This window comes from Coffea eugenioides, chromosome 2 (assembly GCF_003713205.1).
Source record: "Coffea eugenioides isolate CCC68of chromosome 2, Ceug_1.0, whole genome shotgun sequence".
NCBI lineage: Eukaryota > Viridiplantae > Streptophyta > Magnoliopsida > Gentianales > Rubiaceae > Coffea > Coffea eugenioides.
In genome coordinates this window covers 16,465,889-16,489,115 of record NC_040036.1, presented here as the reverse complement: position 1 = coordinate 16,489,115, position 23,227 = coordinate 16,465,889, and the positions used below count along the sequence as shown (strand labels likewise).

General features: G+C 34.1%; 3 protein-coding genes across 5 annotated transcripts in view; all 3 read left to right on the top strand.

Moving 5' to 3' along the window:
* The window catches only part of LOC113762221 (probable LRR receptor-like serine/threonine-protein kinase At1g53430), a 32,748-nt gene extending 24,194 nt beyond the window's left edge, over nucleotides 1-8,554 (top strand). For all 3 annotated transcript variants that reach the window (XM_027305572.1, XM_027305571.1, XM_027305573.1), the window contains exons 9-22: nucleotides 720-791; nucleotides 904-975; nucleotides 1,070-1,141; nucleotides 1,242-1,319; nucleotides 1,392-1,463; nucleotides 2,039-2,107; nucleotides 3,857-3,931; nucleotides 5,490-5,552; nucleotides 5,741-5,765; nucleotides 5,842-5,905; nucleotides 6,196-6,563; nucleotides 6,643-6,822; nucleotides 8,227-8,364; nucleotides 8,453-8,554. In XM_027305572.1, coding sequence (XP_027161373.1) covers nucleotides 720-791; nucleotides 904-975; nucleotides 1,070-1,141; nucleotides 1,242-1,319; nucleotides 1,392-1,463; nucleotides 2,039-2,107; nucleotides 3,857-3,931; nucleotides 5,490-5,552; nucleotides 5,741-5,765; nucleotides 5,842-5,905; nucleotides 6,196-6,563; nucleotides 6,643-6,822; nucleotides 8,227-8,283 — 1,267 coding nt within the window. In that variant the 3' untranslated portion in view covers nucleotides 8,284-8,364; nucleotides 8,453-8,554. The remainder of the gene's footprint in view (nucleotides 1-719; nucleotides 792-903; nucleotides 976-1,069; nucleotides 1,142-1,241; nucleotides 1,320-1,391; nucleotides 1,464-2,038; nucleotides 2,108-3,856; nucleotides 3,932-5,489; nucleotides 5,553-5,740; nucleotides 5,766-5,841; nucleotides 5,906-6,195; nucleotides 6,564-6,642; nucleotides 6,823-8,226; nucleotides 8,365-8,452) is intronic.
* LOC113758036 (probable LRR receptor-like serine/threonine-protein kinase At1g53430) lies at nucleotides 8,446-9,561 on the top strand. The gene is made up of 4 exons (XM_027301067.1): nucleotides 8,446-8,559; nucleotides 8,769-8,976; nucleotides 9,070-9,366; nucleotides 9,471-9,561. Exons 1-4 carry the CDS (start codon nucleotides 8,446-8,448, stop codon nucleotides 9,509-9,511), a joined length of 660 nt encoding a protein of 219 aa, XP_027156868.1. The 3' UTR covers nucleotides 9,512-9,561.
* A 9,559-nt stretch (nucleotides 9,562-19,120) lies between these two features.
* LOC113758028 lies at nucleotides 19,121-22,684 on the top strand. The gene is made up of 3 exons (XM_027301061.1): nucleotides 19,121-19,319; nucleotides 21,646-21,793; nucleotides 22,609-22,684. The coding sequence occupies exons 1-3, from the start codon at nucleotides 19,121-19,123 to the stop codon at nucleotides 22,682-22,684; spliced, it is 423 nt and encodes a 140-aa protein (XP_027156862.1).
* Nucleotides 22,685-23,227: the final 543 nt, after the last annotated feature.

Here is a 23,227-nt window from a genome sequence, read left to right as displayed (position 1 = left end):
ATCAGCATTTTTTATTCAGAATCATAAACCACATTAGATGCATGCCCAATGAGTATTAAGAGGTTTTACAAATCAACCCTTCTGGTGATTTGTATGATTTAAGAGTGATAATGGAAATAGGAGTACTACCATCATTATGTATTATGTATCTGATATGATAATCTCATGAGGTAGTTGATGCTTGAGGTTGCTGAAGGCATGTCAGGAGGAGAAACTATTTTGTCTAGAATGACAAATTAGATGTATGCCCAAATAATTATGAAAACAAGTAATATCTATTTTTAGCTTATCTTATGTTAACTCATTCACAAGAAACCGGACTCTTGAATTTAGACAAATCTCCAGTTAAGCAGCACTAAGGTCTCTTAATATGTATATGTACCTTGCACACCTCAGATTGGAATTTCAGAAAGAATAAAAATGAATAGGGTATATATGTGAGAGAGAGTGGAACGTCTGTTGATTTTTATTACTTTGGAAAACATCAACCAAGCCATTTCATTGTTTTGCCTTAGAGTCCAGGCCACCGGAGTTAACATGGAATCTTGGGGATACAGTACACATGAAAATAGTCTAGATAAAACATATTCTCAGAGATGAAATATGACAGCCTGAAGATCCTATATTAGAAATGTGGACGCCGAAGAAAAATTCAACTACAACTTAAGATCTTGAATTTACTTCTTTTTGTTTGGATATTAAATGACACATAATTTCAGGTATGTGATGAACAATCTTTTTGATGATCAGTTGCCTCAAAGCTTTCAGAAGTTGACAAAGTTGAAGGCTTTGTAAGTGAAATTCCAGGGCATATGATTTTGCCATCTTTCACTTAATGCAAAAAAAAAAAAAAAGCACACTTCTGTACAAGAGACTCACCTTGACCATTGTCTCTCTCTGTAGCAATATTCGAGGAAATGCTTTCAACAAGAGCATCCCCCCATATATTTTCGAGTGGCACAAACTTCAAAGATTGTAAGCTTAAGTGAACTACATGAACTAAATTTTTTGGCCTACAATTGAGTTATTTATTTATTGTAATTCAAAATTGACTTTTTTTTTTGGATAGGTCACTGATGGGAAACAATTTTGAAGGGCATTTACCAAATAAAATCTTAGGATTGCCAAGGCTGACTTACCTGTAAGTATTTAGGCCCATTAAACGTACTCATTCTTGATACCTTTTATTAGACATTGTAAGAAGACTACGATGTTTGTTTTCTAAATTTATTTATGTATAGGGCCATAAATAACTTACCTGGACGAGAGACAGATGTTTTGTTTCCTGATATTCACAATATTGTGCATCTGAAATCCTTGTAAGTTTTGAAATGTCAATTAGTATTGGTTTATGTAATTCATTTCTTACAGATTTTCATTCATTTGTTCAGGACATTGAGGAAATGTTCACTCACTGGTCCAATTCCTGATTATATCTGGCGGTTCACAAACCTGTCTTACCTGTAAGAGATGTTTCAGTATGCTGTCCGTTGGCCCTTTAATCTTGCTTTCTGTTTTCATGCCCGATGCTATGTGAGTATGCATGTGTGCGCATGTGATGCCAAGCTTGCACAGGCAGCTGTGTTTATGTGTTTATGTCTTGGCATCCTAATGTGCAGGGAATTCTGCAGGTTTAAGAGGTCTAGTTTGCTCCCCTTATATGCATATGCCCTACTGTCTTAGTTTATTTTTATAATTCGCCTTTGGAAACCGACTTTAAATGGAAAACTTCTTACATGCTATAGAGCTTTCAAAAAAATCTTTATGTGGAAAGTGTTTGAATTGGATTGAATTACTGATATGATGACCTTACTAGTCATAATTTTTTTTTCCCTTCAATTCGTTTTGAATTTTTTATGCTTGATAAAGAAAAGTGGTGCTAGGATTAAAATTTAAAGGCTATACTCAAGTTTTGCTTAATTTTTATCATCAAATACTACTTTCTAATCTGCCTTTTGTTTTCCAGTAAGCCCTTCTGTAGGTGTGCTGGTTTTGATAAAAGATATTTATATTCTCATATTGGATTTTATCATGATAGGGACTTGAGTTTCAATAATTTGACGGGGATAATTCCGCCAGACTTGAACCAGTCCCCGCTACAGTTCGTGTAAGAGATTTTTTGTCATCTTTCCTTCCTATGTCCATCTTTCTATTAATAGAGGCACAACTATAATGTTATATTTTTTCCATACCTTTAACTCATTTTGTTCTACGCCTTATAGTTCTTTGTTCATTTCCATGGAATATCCATTGGATCACATCTGGACACAACTTTAGCTACATTCTCTACCCGTCTACCTACTCGGATGTTCCATTTACTCCCCACATTTTAATCTTTCTACTGAATTTGCAGCATGGTGCATGACTATTTGTAAACCCAAGATCTCATCTATAGGAGGTGGAATGCAGTAATTGACTCTGTTTGCCCTTTAGCCGCACTGTAGCATGACCTGCTAGAATCTTCAGAACTACATACAAGAAACGGAAGCATACAAGAATTTGTTTTTGCTAATGATACTAAACTTTTAGTCATGTTTTTCTCATTGTTTCTGCTAAACTGACTTAAGACACGACCTCTGAACTTCCTCTTCTAGAGTCTTTTGTTGAAGATTTGAAAAAATTTTCCACCTGGATATTCTTGATTTTCCTGATCAACTGATTCTACTAAATCACCAGATCAGACGGGTTGCTTTTCATGTGACAAGATCCTATCCAAGATGAATATTCCATTACATGACTTTGTGACTGCTTTTTTCTCAATTATTTAGTAACAGCAACAAATTCTTATGAAATAGCAGCCCGATTTTGTAGTTTTATGTGTTTGAGAGTTGCTTATAAAGTATTTCCCGTTTATTACTATTTATCATTCTGATTTGGAGAATACTAAGATAGGTTCACCTAAATTCGTGGGGGCAGATTCTCTTACTTCTAGTTAATATACAGTATCTTCTCTCCCTATTACATTGGTGGCCAGACAAAATATGAAGATAGCTATAGCCCACAATTTCTGAGGCGGATTTTTCTATATGTTCCGTCATATTCTTGTCTTCGATGGTCCTTGATTGGTTGTGACATATCTTCAGGACTGTTTGATAGTTTAGTCAGTGCAAGGATGATTACCCACCATTATTGACTGGTTAACTATGTTGTATGGAGAGTTTTGAACCCAATAAAAGACAGATTGAAGCTTCCTTTTCTTTTCTTTAAATTATTAAGTAGTTTGAAGCACCTTGCTTCTGGGATCTTGCTACGTTTGTTTTGTCGCTTTAGGAATGAGTTGTAAATGTCAAAGATCCTACAGAATGTGAATATAACTTCTTAATTATCTGAAGCATATGTTTATGCACGGGAAATAATCATGTTCACTAAGATTGTAACCAAAGGAAAAAATACTTGAGTTGGGATGCGGATTACACACCCAATCTGGTTCTTAATGCCAAATTAATGCCATAGCATGTGGAGTTGATAGATTATCCAGGTGGCGTGAAGACTTGTCTGAAGGCCAACTCATCCATGTATCACCTGAAAATATCTTACAGTTTGTATGTTAATTGTCATTTTCTAATTATTTTATATGTCAATTGTCATTTGGCCCCAAATTTGGTTGGTTTTTCATTAGAGACAAGATTGAACTCGGGTCTTCCTTGCTTTGCACTTGCCTTGGCACATAGGTAACTGTACTTCTTGTTTTGGTATATCTAGACATAATTTGACTATGCATTCATTGAATTTCAGACTTGTTTGGAATGATAGATTGTACTACTTATCACCTTACTCCTCTTATTCACGAGTTCAGGTTTCCTTGGCTATCATAGTAAGTTTTGAGAACTTTTTGGCATTTGGCTCTATTTTCCAGCTTTCTTAGAAGTAACAACCTCAATGGGACAGTACCTGGATGGCTGACGAGTTTGAGTAACTCTGGCTCATATGTGTAAGTGTTCATTTGGTGAATTCAGAGTTTCGCCTAATTAAACATTAAGAGGATGGCATTCATTTGAGGGAGGTGTTATACAAACCGAAATTTCTTTTGAGTTCAGATGTCTTCATTAGGGTTGTTTTGACATTAGCAACTTACGTGAAGAAGACTAATGCTAGCTGTCTTTTTGGTTGACATGCTTACAATGCTAGAATTTTTAAAATACTTATTTTCGAATGGATAAATGTGTGTAGAAGCACAATACTGTTTAAGAAGATATAATGCTTTGGCTTCCCTCCCCACTCCTGGGCAACAACATAACATATCAGCGTCAACCAGTCGAGCGAATCTGAACCTGTAAAGGATTTTTGACACTCTAGAAACTGAATCCAGATCAATCTTTTAGTATGCTGTATCTCTCGATTGCTCTAAATCCCTCGATTGGTACATGTGAATGAATGTTCATGATGGAAGTCTAGGACACGAGAATGTTCAGGATGGTTAGAAAAAGAATTTTTTAATTCCAATATCTGGTGCACAAGTAAAAATGGAATGTAGTTTTTGTTTTTCAATATTACGTATTATCAATATTTAGATACCATAATGAAATAAAATCTATACAAATTTGACCTAATTGCCCTGGATTATTGTATAAGACATAACATGTTTTATTTAGCCTGATGCTTTTTCTAATTACGTTTGTAAAACTAGTGAGGAGAGCTCCTGATTAGTTGCTGCATTTCCTCTGATGATTCCTTCTGTTCAATGTTCCTTTTTCCCATCGCCCCAACTCCCTTTAGTTTTCTCGCACTGACTCCTGATTAGTTGTTGCATTTTCTCTGGTGATTCCTTCCGTTCAATGCTCCTTTCTCCCATCGCACCGACTCCCTTTAGTTCTGTTTGTAGAACTTTTTCCTTTTAGTCAACTAAATTGTTAGTAGTCAGATAACAAACAAGTCATGCAGTAGATGCTTTCTATGATGATAGGACAAATCCCACTGTCCTTGTATTGAAGTATAGGCTGAAACAAACAGGAATGCACTCATGGCTTGTGATATTTCGTTGATTTCATGGCTTATGCATATATGGAAATGCACTCATTGTTTATTTATTTATTTATCTTTTTTTTTTTTTTTAAAAAAAAGGGCAGCTCACATTCTGTTAAGGTTTCTTACAGAAGCCCTTACCTATAGTAGATGGAATGCTGATTGTTCGATGTTTAATCCACCACATAGTTTAGTAGTGTAAATATATATTTCAGTTGGAGAATTGCATGATCGGAATCACAGTACCTTTTCCAGAAAAATGAGCATAAATTTATGATTTATTACAAGATGCAACAGTTTCAGCAATAAAGAGATCACCAAGTTGTTCATGACTGCATAACTCATGTTATACTATTGCTCATTCCTTTTCCACAAAATTCACTGATTTACTTACTGGTCTTCAAATTTGATTTTGTTTCAACAATGTATATTCCTTACAATTAAAATGAATGTTTATTGCTTTCAGTTTCCATATATAATTGCCCAATTTATACTTAGTTGTAACAGTTTCATTCGACATTTTGCAGGGATGTTTCTGAAAATTCTTTTACAAATGTGACCTTGAGTAACGACTATATAGCTTCAAATCTGTGAGGAAATCTAACTTGTAGTCGCATTTTGGTTTACTACAAATCTGTACATGCAAGTGTAGTTATTCAGTGTAAACATGCATTCAGACGTATACCTACCTATATTCCTTTTATTTGTTTATGGTTATGCTGTTCGGTACCTTTCACTAATGACATATGCTGATTTTGTCATGATTTCTTTCTTCCAGGAACTTGTTCGAATACCGCTCTCAAGTAAGTACTGTTTAAATTCTAGCATGCTTGTTTTTCTGCTGAAGCAAGTCTTAGGAAGCAACCTTATTTCTTTCAGTATAGTGATACGAGATCGAAATGGCAACAAGCTGGCTACCACTGTGACAATGACACACAAATTTGTAAGATATTTTATTTACTCAAAAACTAGATTGGTACTTTCTGTACTTCCTGTTGTTTCCCGTGATTTTGCTGTGACTGATTTTTCCTACCTACATGGTCATTTGTCTGCAAAACCATCACATGCTAGCGATTTGTTGAGAATTCATTTTATGACAATGGATTCATTTTGTTGAGAGTTCATTTTATGAGAGTAGTAACGAGAAGTCTATCTTCCCATGTTGGCATAATCTTCTTGTTCTCTTCATCAGATTCTTTGGAACGATGATATTAACTGTTATGTGTATTACAGATGATCATTTGTACATTAATTGTGGGGGAAATGCAACATCAGTAGATGGGCGTGATTATGAAGCTGATACGCAATCATATGGTGGATCAACTTTCTTTCTGAGTACAAATAAGACTTGGGCTTATAGTAGTATGGGAAAGTTCCTGGATACAGATGAAGATGAATTCATTCTAGATAAAACATGCAATATATCCAACACTGATGTATCTTTGTACTCAAATGCGCGCATAGCTCCAATATCGTTGAAATATTATGGATTTTGTTTGAAAAATGACAACTATACGGTTAAACTTCACTTTGCTGAAATAGGATGGGATACAAGTGGATCTTCTACAATCAGGAAGAGGGTTTTTGATGTGGATGTTCAGGTAAATTACTAATTTGATCTAGATAAAGAACTATTTACGGAGAAATCGGAGATGTTAACTGGATCAATTATGACTACAGGGCGGCCAGTATTACCAGAGAGATTTTGATATACAAAAATTGAAAAGAGATTTCATGGAGTGCAATGTATCTGTAACTGACTCAAGACTGGAGATTCATTTATATTGGACTGGGAAAGGTTCAACTTACACCCCAACAAAATACTATGGTCCCTTAATATCAGCTATTTCCTGTATCCTGGTATGGTTCTTGTTCATTGACTAACCAGTAAGTCATGTTATATATAGCGTATATACTTTCTGTTATAGATTGTTGCAACAGTCCTGAATTTTTTTTTTACAGTAAAATTGCAAAATTTTATTGATAGAGAACTGAAGCATATGCAAAGAAGCATATATACGCTAACTGTACATCTATGATTCTCTACAACATTTTACAACCCATATTTCTATTTGTCTATCAAACTCTATCAAAGCATTTATGAAAAATACCCCACTCAACTATCAGCAACCAATTCTCCTGAATCTTTGGCGCATCTCTCCATGAGGCTCCAATATACCGGTTGGTATCAATAATCTGACCTACTATAATCACAGCAGATATATTTTCATTTTGGAATAGCACAGAGACAGTTAGAGCAAGTTTTCGAAATTTATCAATAAAGGATGTAGACATCCAATGCCCAGAGACTCAGGACAATTCCATTGACCATGCCAAAGGATCTCTGGAAACTGAAACCATTTTTAGAATTTTCTGCTGAAAAAGGATATTCAAAGAAGATATGATTCTCCGATTCCTCTACACCACTGCACAACACACATTCAAATTTACCACTTAATCTTCCCCACATGACTATCCTCTTTAACAGTCCTCAATGTTCATTTATTCTTGTTTTAATTTCATCCGTTTAAACTGACATAATTCCATTTATTCTTGTTTTAGTTTCATCAATTTAAACTGATCTAATTTGCCAAGGATATGTGGAATGCCTAAGTGGCCCGTCTTTTCTGATATTTAATGTGTCAATCCTCTACCCGTTCCTATTGTTTAATTTCTTCCACTCTTTTCATTCTCTTCTTTGGTTATGTTACATCCACAAACGCAAAGAAGGGTGAGGGGATAGTGGGTGGAAAGGTAACAGTTGAGGAGCGCAGGAAATAAGAGAGGGGAAGTTGTGCAGATGGGTAGAAAGGGTCGGGGAATTGTGGGAAGAAGCAGACCTAGGTGTTAGAAGGTTATTTAAGAAGATTGGGACATCTCAGAAGCACATCAGGAATTAAGCACATGAAGGTTTATGGTGGAGAAAGAGTTGGAGAGATGTGAAGGAGAATGGGTGCAGAAGGGCAAGAAGCAGTTGGGTTTGGGGGTTGCAAGATTGGTTCAATTGTTTTAATTCATTATTGGAATTGGATCCTCTGTTATACTGAATATTACAATATTTATAAAAAAGTATAGTAATTTTTTTTTTTTCCTAGATGAGTGTATACACCTTGAACTTTTGGTTGCACACTATTTTGTGTTCATATTAACTCTTTCCTATACTTTTGTTATCCTTTCTAGCAATAGATACAAAGTAACAGACACATTCCTTCTTTCTGATGCAAGATGTAACGTTTCTAACAAACTGTATTGTTGTTTTGGTAGTTCCTAGGGAACCAGAAAGGAACAACAAAATTCCTCCCGCTGTTATTGCCGGGATAGTTGGAGCTGCGCTGGTTTTTGGCATATTAATCTTGGCCCTATCCTGGGCATTAGTCAGGATTCGTCATAGAAAGCTCAAAGGTATACTCAGTTTGATGCATTGATATCCACAATGCTTCAAAAAATTTTCTTCCTTGTTAATACTCATATGTTGTTTTATTTATGAAAGGCTTGGAGCTACATCCCGGAGTGGTCTTCGACTACAAAAAATTAAAGGCTGCCACCAATGGTTTTGCTCCTGATAACAAGATAGATGGAGTCGGAAATGTCTACAAGGCATGTTTTATGTTTACACTAAACTCACTTGCGCATTTGAATTCTGTTAACTTTATCATTGATAGATTACTTGTATTACATAGGTAATCCCTACCCTCACGGCTTATGCTGAAAAGCGAATTTAGAACTTTTTTCAGCCTGCTCAGTTTCACTAATATCAGCATTGTTCTTGTTCTAAATGATCGATTTTAAGAACTTGACTGAATCAGGGTGAACTCGATGGGATTCAAATAGCAGTCAAGCAGCTTTCAGCGAAGTCAGAAGAAGGGGCCCACGAATTTGTAACCGCCATTGGTACAATTTCTGCTCTAAAACATCCAAATCTTGCAACGCTAATGGGATCCTGTACCGAGCAAAACCAACTCCTACTTGTCTACAAGTACATGGAAAAAGTCTCCCTTCAACATGCTTTATTTGGTAAAACAGGAGACTTTTTGTCTGGCAATTCCTTTAGAATATTAAGCCAAATAAATTGCATTATGTGATTTTGTTAAAATGGGCTTATTGCAGGTCCAGCAGAAGCCAAACTAGAACTAAACTGGGAAACAAGGGCTAAGATTTGCCTTGGGGTGGCAAAAGGTTTGGCTTGTCTTCATGAGTCCAAACTACAAGTAATACACTGCAATATCAAACCAACAAACATACTTCTTGACAAGGATTTTACCGTGAAGATATCCGACTTCGGATACTCCCAATTTCATGATTCTCAGCTTGTCGGCGCCCCGCTTGATAAAGACAAAACTGCCCTTGGTAGTCATGATTCACAGCGTGTTGATGCCCCGCTTGTTAAAGACAAAACTCCCCTTGGTAGTTTGCCAAAACCAAAAATAACGTAATGAATCACATTTCTTTCAATTTAGTTTATCCTGTTGTAGACATTATATTTTCTCATCACAGAGCTTTGTTTGCAGGGGACATATGTCACCTGAGCAGATACAAGGGTTCCCCTTAACACCTAAAGCGGATGTTTATAGCTTTGGAATCATCACACTTGAAATTGTTAGCGGGCAGGAAATTTACACATTGAGGCCAAAGGATCCAAATGACTCCCTTCTGAATAAGGTGAGATAACAGAAATGTAACACGAGAGGAAGAGAAGAAGTTTATTATTATTATTATTTTTTTGGGGTAGATTGTTTAAACAGGCTGTTCTTCTTTACAAGTGCAGGCTATTAAACACCAGGAGGAGGGGAATCTTATAGCTTTAGTTGATCAAGATCTGAAATCATCAAACTTTAAACCCAACGAAGCACTTAGAATGCTATGTTTAGCAATGAAATGTGTGAACCAAAGCTTCGATCTCAGGCCTACCATGGCATATGTGGTTAATGTTCTTGAAGGCAATGAGAAATTTGATATCAGCTCTGCCTCAAAACCTCGGTCTACTCATTCTGGGAGTACTTCTCACGGAGAAACTTCAAATACAACTATTTCTCCATCTACCGGCAATGAAATTGATGATTCTCAACGTCACTGATTAATGTTTTGGGATCAGAAACCATTGAGATGGAATATGGTATCGTTCTTTCACTATTTTGTGGATGCTTACAGATGCCCCTTTCTGTGTGTGAATATGTATTCTGCAAAAACATATTTTTGGTTTATGTATGGTGTATCAACTGCTATTTCAAATTTCAATGAGTTCCAAATTTCAAGAAAACATATTATCTTTTTCCACGACATGCTTGCTTTGGAAAGTGCAATTGCAAAATATAATGGATTTAGCGTTTCCTTTTTGATTACATTGTAGTAGGCAACAAGATGGAAAAAAAAGGAGAACAGTCAAACTTTTGCATGCTATGAAATCAAATGTAGTATTTTGGTTAAAAAAAAAAAAATACATGATGTGAATCTGATTTTTAGGTGCATAGGAACTAGGGGGTACGATTGTTAACAGCAAGATGATGTGCTCTTGGTTCGCTTTAGAGGCTTAACAAATATGGGTTAGTAAGAAACGGGCTTAACGTATTGTTGTATTTCTGAGTACATGAAACATTTTGTTCATGTAAATTAACTCTTGTAATAGAACAAGAATAATAAATACACCAAATCCGAAATGAGCCGATAGAACCGGACCAACTTTCAGTTGCACCTGTGCAAGTCCACAGTTGACAATAGCAGAAGTTTTCAATCATTTAAAAATGCTTTTTGTTTTATGATAGTGTCTGACCAACAGATCCAAACGGCAAGTTTGTTTAGTGATAATTTGTAGATGAACAATAATACTACTTTCAATGGATCACTTTTGCTCAGAATTTGCAGTATTTTTGCAGTATTTACTTGGATTCATCAGGTCCTCTATTACAGCAGAATCTGTGTCACTATTGCTTGTTTCAGTCGTTTTTTTTATTTTATTGACCCATGATTCAGATTTCCTCTCTATACAGCAAAGTGACACAAGCAAAAATATTTTTGGTCTTCGTAAACAAGTGAGTCTTGTAAAAATATTCGCGGGTCAAATTCGAAAATGTGGACTTTTCCCGCCCCCCTCTCCTCATTTCGGATCTAATGCCAACCAAATTATCAGCTCCACACGGAGAATTGAAGTGTGTATTTGTATTACTTCATGTTCGTAGAAGAATGAGCAATTTAGATATCTCTCTGTTGAAGTACTTTTATTCCTTTTTTGGTATATTTAATAATAAAAAATTATTGCCACTAGAATAAGCTTAAAAACATTAAAAATTATAGTTAACGGCACATTTCATGGTTGTAATTTTCATGCTCCAAATCCGGGACATAACACCGTCGTACCCTGTATCAAACCTACAAGATACAAGGCACAAAGCTAAACTAATATTTTCAATCTATTAAAACATCAACATTGTCTACAATCAGGGCACCTTGATATGAGGGAGCGAAATTGCCCGCCTCAACTTTGCGAAAATCACAAAATAGGCTTGAAATTTTATAAAATTTTAGGTTCCTCTCACAATTGCTTTCTGCCCCTCAATTTTAAAAAATACCGTTGACATTGTCCCCTATAATTTAAAAAATAGTCATCTCTAAACAACCAATTTGTTTCTTTTAAGTGCCTCTTCTACTGGTCCAATTGTTTCAAACCTATTAGTTGAGATACATTTAATTACTACTCGAATGAGCAAAATTATAGGAAATAGAGCAAAAGTCTAAAAAAAAATTATTTTATTTCAAGCGTACAGTCTTGCCCCACTAAGTTTAGGTAAGCACAACGAAGCACTTACCATGCTACATTTAGCAATGCAATGTGTGAGCTCAAGCTTTGATCTCAGGCCTACCACGTCTGATGTTTTTACTGTTCTTGAAGGCCTGTAATTTCTGAGCCCGTAGCTACGTTCTCTCAGTCTGCTTAAAGCGGGAGTACTTCTAATGAGGACGGTTCAAATTCAACTATTTCTCCATCTGCCAGCAAAGAAATTGATGATGCTACCACCTCCGCTAACTAATATTCTGGGATTAATTAAATCCATTGAGATTGGACATTGTACTGTCTTTTCACTATTTGGTGGATATTTTATTTACAAATGCACCTTTATATATGTGAATATGTAATTGCAAGATGGAAGTGACATTATTTTGCTCAGATAGCAGATTAATAAGGCCTTGATTGGAATATGATCGCGTTATCTGGAGTTTGTTGCATCCAGATCATCAATATGAGTAAGTTTTGAGTACTTGAGAGTGTGATCAAGTTGCGTTTTAGAACTTTGAATAACCACTTTGGTAAATCAAATAAACTGTGATTAATTTGCATTAGCTAGAGAATCGTGAATGAGCTCTAATATGCCCTCTAACTAGAACAGTAAACGATGATGATTTAAAAAAAAAAATCTGTCAATCGTGTAAATGTGTTTGAGACTCAAAAATCTGTCTTACCGAGACCCCATACAACAACTTAGTGATATTGTATACTTCGAACTATTTTTTATTAGGACTGCCCCAGGAATAAACAAACTAAAGTTAGAACAAAATAGGCGGTATAACCGACCATATAAAGGTTAGGCAGTAGACACCAGCCATATAATACTTAGGCGGTAAAACTGACCATATAAAAGGGTTGTGGCAACCCAATAAAGACAAATAACAAAGCAAATAAAAAACACAGAAATTTATATGGTTCGGTCAAATTGACCTACGTTCACGGGCGAAGGAGGAGCAAATCTTTAGCTATGAAGAAGAAAATACAAAAACCGTAGGAAAGTGGTTCCTAGGCCAAAATGGCACTTACAAAAGGGTTTAGGAAATATTCCTAAACTCAAAACAAGAGAGTCTAAAATATTTGACTACAAATGGGTTAGATGACCCAAGAAGCTAATAGCCCATATAATGTTCTCTTGAGTGGTGCACTTGAAACCTTCATAAGCCTCCTATATTTATAGACTCACCGAAGGAACCTTTCCTGCTGTTTGCTTCGATGGGGGACAAAGCATCGGTCAACAAATCTCTACTTTGATGAGTCCCCAACATCGAGTGATTATAAACTTGCTCCACCTTCTCCATATAAGCCCCAACGGGCCTAAATCACCAATAATGAACACCAACTAAGTCCAAACATTGCTTAAACTTGTAAACTGGAAGAGGCTTCATAAACATGTCAGCAGGATTCTCCTTGGTATTGATCTTTCGAACAAGGACTTTCTCTTAGCAATGATATCCCGGATAAAGTGATATTTTATATCAATGTGCTTTGTTCTCTCATGATACATCTGGTCTATAGTCAAGTGTGAATTCAACATTGAAAAGTAATTATCATTCACCCAATAATAGCATTAAAGTAGAGAATGTAAATTTATTCCAAGCAACCATTAGAAAGTTGAAATGATTTAATCTTGTCCTATTTCTCCTTAGCAAATTAACATGAAAAGGATAGACAATCAAATTAACTTGCCTTGCTTTTTGTTCTAATTCATAACAACAATTGCGGATTGAAAGGAACCAGAAAGCATGTATGTAATCGTTAAAACTACTTCAACAAGCGAGAAATAGTAATCAATTACATAAAAAATTAAACGAAAGAGAAACAAGTACTAGAATATAAAGAAATTACATATATCGAACGTGTCTTCTCACAACCCAATGATGGAGATTGAAATTTTCTCCCTAGCTACTCATCTTCTAGAGAAAAATGTAGAGAAAAGAAAAAGAAAATAACAAAGGAGTGAATAGGGATCCCTTAGTGTCTTCTATTTGTCGCTATTTATAGTAAGAAAACTTCCCTTATCAAGGTTAAAAGATAAGAGATTAAGGCATTTGAAAAATCTATGAATTCCTACTAAACTTCTCTTTAAAAAATTGGATTGTATCTAATATCCCTTTTGATTGGCCAATGTGTAATCACTTGGTAAGATTTCCAAAATTCAAATGTCTTTTCTTGATAATTGTTTCCAAGATATCTCTTCCAGCACAATATCCTTGATTTTTCTCCAAATCTTCTCAATTCAAATTCCAACATGATTTGCAAATCGTAGAAAATATACTCATAATTTGACAAATCCATAATAAAAGTTAAGAAAATTATAAGGTAAATATATGCAAATAATGAATTTATCAATTTATTAGATATATTTGGAATTGTTTTTGGAGTGTTACGGTAGACTCCAAAAATAAAAACTGTTTTTCAAAAAAAAAAAGGGCAACTACATTTTACTCCCTTGTGGTTTAATATTTTTCTGCATAACCCCTCTATGATTTAAAAAATTATACATAATCTCCTCATGGTTTGGATTAAAGTGTTAAAGTGACAAAAATGATCATTCGTAACGGAATCACCTAAAATGTCAAAAACACCCTTATGTAAAGTTGAAAATTATTTGTTAACCAAGAAGGGTTTTGTGTATATTTTGAAAATTATAAGGGGGTTATATGGTAAAATATAAAATCATACGAGATTAGTGTGTCATGTATTTATAAGGATAATTTTGACATTTTCAAAGGTTCCGTTACGAATGATTATTTCTGTCACTTTGATACTTTAATCCAAACTATGAGAGGATTATGTATAACTTTTGAAATCATAGGAGAGTTATGTAAAAAAACACTAAATCACAGGAGGGTAAAGTATAATTTGCCCAAAAAAAAAAGATATCCATGCAGAGCCTTCGGTATAAATGTGAATTATAATTGAGTTAGTATATAACTCACAATTACACCAAAAATATATTAGTTTATCCTAAAATTGTGTCAGTTTAGACAATTGATTGAATTGAACAGAACCTGAACCTGAACTAGAGAGGTCTGGATCTGAAGAAGCAATATGAATGTGGTATTTTTCTTTTCGGAAAATTCTACATATTCCTGAAGCCTAGAAGGTGAAGTTTTACGGATAAATTGAACAATCCCTAATGTTGCTGTACCCTGATTTGTTTGTCCATATAATTTCAATCCTATCATATTATTCCAATTTCACATTCGCAGAAGTATTTATTCCCAAATTAGCCAGTATAATAAAGTTGTCAGCACCTAAAGCGCAGGTCATTGGCTATAGAAAACAGAAAAAAAAATGGAAGATGAAATTAAAGGAAATATTTTTGGAAGTCATGTAAAAGTATGAAGCATCCTATTGCCGTCAGACAATAGCTTTATTTAATGGTAAATTTTTACGTGAACCAGCTCAATTCTGAGTTCTGAAGTCGTTATCGATCCAACTCTAGATCACTTTTCGTAAGAATTGTTTTGGAAGCCACTGTAGAATTGAAAACATACAGGAGCATAAATGGCCTCACGGGCATTGAGATTTAGCTTCATTGGTAAGGTTCATTCGGCCAAAGAAAACATAAATCGAGTTTCGCTTTGCGGTGTCTCACATTGATAAGTAAGCACCGACAGTATGTCTTGACCTTAGCCACCTATATAAATTTAGAAAAAAATTGTTCAAAATATTTCTCATATTTTATCAGATAAACTTGTTCATCCTTTACTTTTGAAATAGTAATTTTACATTCTTTATATATCCAAGTTGATAAAATTTAGTTCTGTCTTAGATTTTCTACTACTTCTTGCCCTGAATTTATTACGTAGCCCACACATCATTATTTTTTTAGGAGCAAAATGGTTAAATCCCATTTATAGTTAAATAAATGATCCAATCCATATTCATTTTTATCCCTAAAAAATTAGAAATTGATCGAAATCATATTCATTTTTTTGCTAAAAATTTGGATCTAAGCCGATCCATATTCATTTTTACTACTAAAAAGTGGCATTTAACCTTTTTTTACATAAAAAATGACTATATGTGGGTTACATGGTGATTTTAGGTTAAAAAGTTAAATTTGTAAGGGATGTAAAATTAATATTTTAAAAGTGAAAGAAAAAAATTCATTTGGTAAAATGTGAAAGACACTTTGAATGATTTTTCCTAAGTTTAGCAATGTAGGCATCCAAATATTATCACAAAGGTCAAATGACAGTTTAAAACTTAATGTGCACAAAAGCATACAACAGTCAATTGTTGGTTGGATGTAGATGTTATAAGATAATAAATCTCAAGAGAGATCAGTATAATTTTTGAAAGTTAAAGGGAGGCTAGTGAAATAATCAAAATCCTTAGTGGAGGTTTCTGAAATTATTCATTTTTGCTTCAGTTATTAACTACTGTTTTTGCTTAATGGAAGCAGAGAATATTGTGGAACAGTGAGGAATTAAGTTGAATTAAACACCTTTTCACCAATTAAAGAATCCAAGAAGAAATTGCAGCCATAAGTAGGTATAATCTGATGTTTCTAGTCTGATTAATCAACCGTTGTCTTATCCCTTCTGTGATTTCAGGATTTGTTACTAAAATTCTTCATAGAAAATCTTGCAGTTTCTCTTCATGCAATAACGAGGAAATAGTACAAGACGATAGAGACAATTTATCCTTTTCTTTTAGTAATATAGAGACAATTCTTGAGGCTAAGGTGGACGGCTGAATATACACAGATATTACATTAAGTCATTGATAAGAACATTGACACCATGTTTGGTTACACAGTATTGAAGAGAAAGCATGTTTCTGGAAAATTGGTCTCTTTCAGCGGTTTGCATTAAATGTTAGCACTCCTGAGTCCATTGATGTTTACGTATTCTCAACTATTGTCTAAGCATTAAAGTTGGAGATAAGCAGTCCAAAATTCTCAAAAGTATGTTGTCAAAGCAATGAATGTGGTGTCAATTTTCTAAAATCAAGATTGTAAAGTATAATTGCCGTGAGTACTTGCCAAAGAATGGGTGTTTTGAATAAACAAGTATTTCTAGACAAGGAAATGGTAATTAGTAACTGAAGATTAGTGGTATTAGATGGTAAGAAATCTGAATTAATACCCCAAGGTTTCTAGTCTATGCCTTATGGTAGGTATGGATTTGTGCTCAACTGCTTATGGAAAGTTACAAGCAGATTAATTCTGCTGAAATAAAAAAAAATAAATCGATTTTTGTTAATTTGTTAGAAAAAATTGAAATCGCGTTTCTTTTTTTGGAATTTTATTTTCAAAAGAGACCCAAGTTTAATTTTCCAAACTTTTTTTTTTCAATTACAAAAAGAAGAAATTTTGGCTTATTATGAATTGCCGAAAACATATATGTTGTCAATTCAATCGTCAGTTTTCTACAATCAAGATTATAAAGTATAGAGGATGTGAGTACTTGTCAAAAAAAATGTGTGTTTTGAACGTAACAATTACTATTAGACAAGGAAATGGTAATTACTAATTGAAGACTTGGAATATAGTTTATGGTAGTTATGAACTTGTTCTCAACTACTTCAAGAAATTACAAGCAAGTTTAGTAGAAATAAAAAAAAAGTAGGTTGATTTTTGTGAATTTTTAGAAACTTTTGAGAACGTGTTTTAATAATCTTCTTGAAATAAAGTAGAAGTTATTTTCAGAAACGACCCCGGCTTAATGTTCCAATTTCAAAAACAAGAAGATTCAATTTTAGGTTATGATGGATTGTCGAAAACAAGCCCAATAAAACCCAACCACACAATTTGCTATTCAATTTTCTAATTCCCATTTTCAGAAGCAATACTATGTTATACTATTCATCCTGCCTTACATTCGACCTCGAACATCAGTCAGTAATTTATGACTTAAATAAAGGAAAACTTGAATGCCCTTTAAGGAGGAGGAACACTGAATGATTATGTACTCCAATTAAAAATACATGCAGCACTCAAAGAGACAGAAGCTCTCTAGGCTGAATATTTTTCATGGATTGGCTTTAAAGATTACTTTTCTGTGTATTTCGTATTGATTCGTTTCTCTCAGTCCTACGGAAAAGACGCATGATTCCGGAACTTTTCTTTTTGGAAAAATCTACGCTTTCTTGAAGCCTTGAAGGTGAAGTTTTACAGATAATTTAAACAAATCCCTGTCGCTATACCCAGACATGTTCGCTCATAAATTTCAATCCAATGCCTCAACCAAACCGATGTAGGACACTATGATAATTAGATGCTCAGTGTCTATTCTTCCTTACCATTTTATTCGCACAAATGACAACACGATAGATTGATCGGTAGTCAAACTGTATCTATTCCCAAATTAGCAATAACAGCAAAGTTGGCTGCACCTGAAGCGAAGGTCATTGGTCATTGAAAAGAAAAAAATAATTGGAAGATGTAGTTAAAGGAAATGTTCTTGTCAGTCATGTGAAAAATTCCATTGCTACCACCAGACAATAGCTTTATTTAATGGTAACTTTTCACTTGAAACGAGATCGATTCTGAGTTCAGAAAAGTCTCCATCGATCCAATGTTAGATCGCTTTTCGGAAGAATTGTTTCAGAAGCCAATGTAGAATTGGAAACATACAGGAGCATAAATGGCATCATGGGCAATGAGATTGAGCTTGGTAAGGTCTGTTCATTTTGCCAAAGAAAGAAACGGATCGAGTTTCGCTGTCAAGAGTTTGTCATTGATAGCGTAGAACATTGTGGAACAGTGAGGAAGTAAGTTGAATTAAATGCCTTTCCACCGTTTAAAGAAAAAGCAACATGAATGGTCAAGGTCTTTAGACAGTGCATGCCATTGGCACATTGCTTTCTTTTTCGAAAAAAAGTGGTGTAGGTTTAGATGTTACATTTTCAGGCAGATTACTCATCAAAAAAAAGAGAGAGAGAGAGAGAGAGCTTTAGGCTTTGCTGCTAAAGTTTTATTTGGAACCACACCATCAATGTTTTGATACATTAGGGAAAACAAAGGTTGGTTGTGTCACTTTAAATGTGTCTAAGTGGAAAAGAGAAACGTGAGAATGTAAAGGACTTTTTTGTTCAATTTTCTCAAACAAAGTCAAAATAGTAGTGTACTTACATATAAACTCGAGATCAAAATATTCGAATTATAACTCCATGGCATGTCTTTATAAATTCGGTGTGATCGGTACGCCTCGTGAACCACGTGGCTAGTGATAATGTCACTATTCTAAATTCCGTAGCAAATATTTTCTGAAATGACAAATTCATCTTTTTGAAAATGAATTCAATCCTTAGCAATTGGTGAATGGCATACTTGTCATTTTACTAGAAATTAGCTGATTAGTCCAAATAGCTGCTGTGGAAGTATCTATATATAAGAACGCCAAGAACTCTTTAGAGCAAAGCCATATGAATGCTCATTGGAGAAGTACTCAAAGAAACATGTTCAAGGTTTTAGCTTCTTTACTGCTGTTTCTGGCACTCTGCTGCAGAACAAGCTTGGAAGAATCGGGCAATCATTGTTATCGGGGAACGTGTAATGGGACGAGCGGTGGTGCTTCTTCTTTTCCTTCTCCATCCCGAGAGCCACAGCTTCTCCAACGAGACGGTAAGATGTTCTTGGATTTTGTTAATTCGATAATGTTCTCTTTACATTTTCCTTTTAATAATATTACTTATCATGCATCTGTGAAGGATTGAAACTATACATTGTCAGAATTGTTTTTCCCCTATAATAATTAAGTGGATATTCTGTGTTGGAGAACATATTAACGTTGATTTTATGAAGGATTTGTCTAATCAATGGCCGATGGGTAATTGTTCATACCCAAAAAATGTAATAGCTAAGAGGAGCTTGAATTGTTAGTGATTTGGAAAAGTTATATTAGATCACATAAGGGTCTATATAGAAGAAGATAAGGATTCTATAAAAGAGTGTTTAAATGGTAAATCAATTCAAATAATTGGAAAATATATATATTTGACAAACATCCGTTTCAAAAGCATGTTCAATAACAGAAAAATTAGTTTGTTTTTGGGGAAGGTAAAAGTAAAAAGCAGGCCCAAAAACTGTGTAAAGCCTCGTAGTAGGCTAATCCTCTTTGTGTACTTTAACATTCAATACTAAACATAACCACCAAATTAAATGTTGTATAAACAACTATTAATTGAATCAAGTAAACACATAGCAAGAAGGGTTAATTCCATTTTAGCCCTAAAATTTAAGTAACAAGAAGTTTCAGTTAGGTCCTTCAAATTGAAAAAAATCGCAGTTGGGCTCCAAACAAGAAACTTTGTTCACATTCCATTCAAGAAAATTTGGCTCGAATTTTTCATCAGCTTTAATTTCATTCAGTATCAAATGTCTAGTTGAGTATTTATGCCTGGCATTATAATCTTCATGAAGTCCATAGCTCACGAAGTTAAAGTAATGTGTCACAAGCTGAGCGCATAGTTATATCATTTAATCATGATTTTACCACATGTATCTGACAACGACAAAAATATGAGATACGTACATCCTAGCTGTTAAAAATTTCTATAACTAGTGCCACCATTGCAGAAATGTAGTAGGTGAAATTACTAATTGAAGTACTCTGCTATTTTTCCAACTACTTTTGGAGGGTAGAATAGAAATTCTATTTACTTTTAACGATCTATTAAAATTTTCTGTAACTTTGGAGTGCCAAAATACGTTAGGCGCAAAAAGAATATATGGGATATAAAATTTGCATCCTGTTTCAGTTCATATTCTCCCATGCATTGTAAAAAATTCTTTGCCATATTTATTTTCCCAAATTAAGTAAACATAGATTTCAAGAGGATGACTACTTGAATAAAAAGTATGTAACATCAGAAGTACTAGTTAGAAAAGTTCAAGGGGCATTTTTAGATGCTTAGCTAAATTTTCCCTGATATTATTGCACTAATGATCTACAGATGGAATTTAATTCATGCCAAACTACTTAATATTTACTCCTCTATGCTGCAAGTTTATTCCAAAGCTAATTCAAGGAGTCAGTTTTTCAATACCTAGAGGGAGGACAGCCAGGGATATTATTTCCTTGTATTTTTTCTTCTCCGCATTGTTATTTAAGGTAAACAACCAATAATAACAACATCAATAATAATACAATAATTATATTATTATACGTGTTACAAATGGTTATAACAAGTTGCTTAGGGACTAATTGACAATAATTGAAAAAGGAATTGTTGGTTATTTTACACAAATGTAGACGTTGATTAAAACCCTTTAGAAGTCTAAATTCAATTGCAATTTAGCAAAAAATTAACACTAAAAAATTGCTATTCTTATAGTTTACTACTAAAATTAACCTTTAGTCCAAACACAGGGGAGCAAATAGTAGGCTTCTAAACCTTGTGGGAGTTAAAGATAGGACACATAAACCGCAAAAGAATAGTGGTAAATTATCATAAAGAGAGCTTGTTTTCTACCAATAAATAAATAAAGAGAGCCTGTTTGAGATTGCGATCACTTATCCTAAAACAATTTGTTTACTAATTATTATAGCTTTTGAAAAAGTGCCTAATGAATTCTTAATTTCTACTTTTGGGAACATATTTTCACAATTACCTTTTTCTACTAGGTAATGTATGATTTCGAATGTTTTATTATACTACTATCTTTAACTACATTTAATTTTAATATAAAATAGTCAGACTTTACTTTTAATCTGTTAAAAAAAATTCCAAAATCACTAACTTTGAGCTTGTGAAATTTGACACTGCCAGTAAAATTTCTAAAACCATAATTACCAAGCAGCCTCAATGAACTTTGATCATCTGGAATTTTTTTCTTAATAAAAACACTATAATTTCAAATGGGCTCTATTATTACGTCAATTATTGATCTCAATTTGGTAATTGTCGTGAAATGTGTTTCTATGCTTAATCTATACTTCTTTTGCCAGTGGATGCTGTAAATGCTCTGCTTGAACTTGTGACGCCTCGGAACTTTTTGATTTCCATCACAGCAACCGATTGCCCTCCAACAAAGCATAGACCATTCATGAAATGCAATTGCGACAACAGTACGAATATATGTAGGGTGACTGAAATGTATGTTTTTTCTTACTAATTCCCTTTCACTCTTTCATCCTTTTTTTTTAAACCCTCAAGCTGCAACCGTACTAGCATAGTACATACTCCTACAATAAGGGATGGAATAGGGCTCAACTGGATCAAATGATAATTAGATGGGGAGAACACCACATTCGAACCAGACAAGCATACTAATCCACCCACTGTACTTGATGACACATTGGGAAGCATAAGCATAAGCTTTCCTCGACACTAAGGGGGAGAGAGCCCCAAGAGCGGAGAGAGATCTAAGAGCCTCTTCTTGGCCGTTAGCCCAATGGTTTTTTTCACTCTTCAATGGCTAATTCATAGTTTTCCTTTGTCCGTCTCACATTCTTCCATGAGGCAGAGTATTCTCTCTATTGCTAATACATGTATTGCCTTGTACCATAAGTAGAAACTTAGATATTTCTTGAATATACCAAAAAGTTTAATTGCGAGAAGAAGAATACATATAAAATGAAAAGAATATATGATATTTATCTTGGTCTATTTGAATCAAGGTCTATGACTGCAAGAAAGAATATGGGTGAATTTAGTCTGTTTTCCCCTTTTCCATTCTAAAATTACCTCAGCATATTCGTACTAGAATAATCCACGACATATACAAAGGCATTGAACAGTTTTATAGTACAATTAACACATGCAGCAAAGGAATCTTCAATCTTCTATAACCATAATGCTTAGAATAAAATAAGAGCATAAATTGAATACACAAAAGCTTATCTATTGGGTAAACCCTTCAGCATTTGGTCTTTTTGATCCTTCAAATTCTAATAAATGATGAATTGCAGCAATCTCAGTGGACTTGCTTTAAGCGGTCAACTTCCTGCGGAAATTGGAAACCTTGATTATCTGGAAGAACTGTAAGCAAGTGAAAATTACTTCTTTCAGCATTATTTGTATGTTAATTATTATATACATTCCATTCAGTTACGAGCCCCCTAATACTTGGTACATGATAACTGCTATAGCTGTAATGAATTGTTGTAATTTTCCATGAACCCACATTATGTAGTAGGCATGTATTTGCATTTGTGTGGAGAGTAACTATTTAGCAAATGGTTAAGCATGTCTAGACCTTTTTGTTAATACTAAATAATGTGAACTTCTTGTAAGATAGTGAATTGTAGAGGTACTCGTCTGTCTAAATATTTGGCAATTTTAATTGTCACTTGCTTGGTATATCATGTTTTTGGTCTGTGCAAAGTTTTTCTTCTTTATTTTCTCGAGAGACTTTATGTAAGAATGTTCAAATGACTCCAAAATTTTTTACACTTAATTCTAATTTGCGCCCCTCAACTATTATTAATTTATGATTTGCACCTTCAACTATCATAGTACCACCAATTTGTGGTACATTATTCAAATCAGTTTGAAAATTTTAAATTTTCTCTTACTTTTTAATAAAAA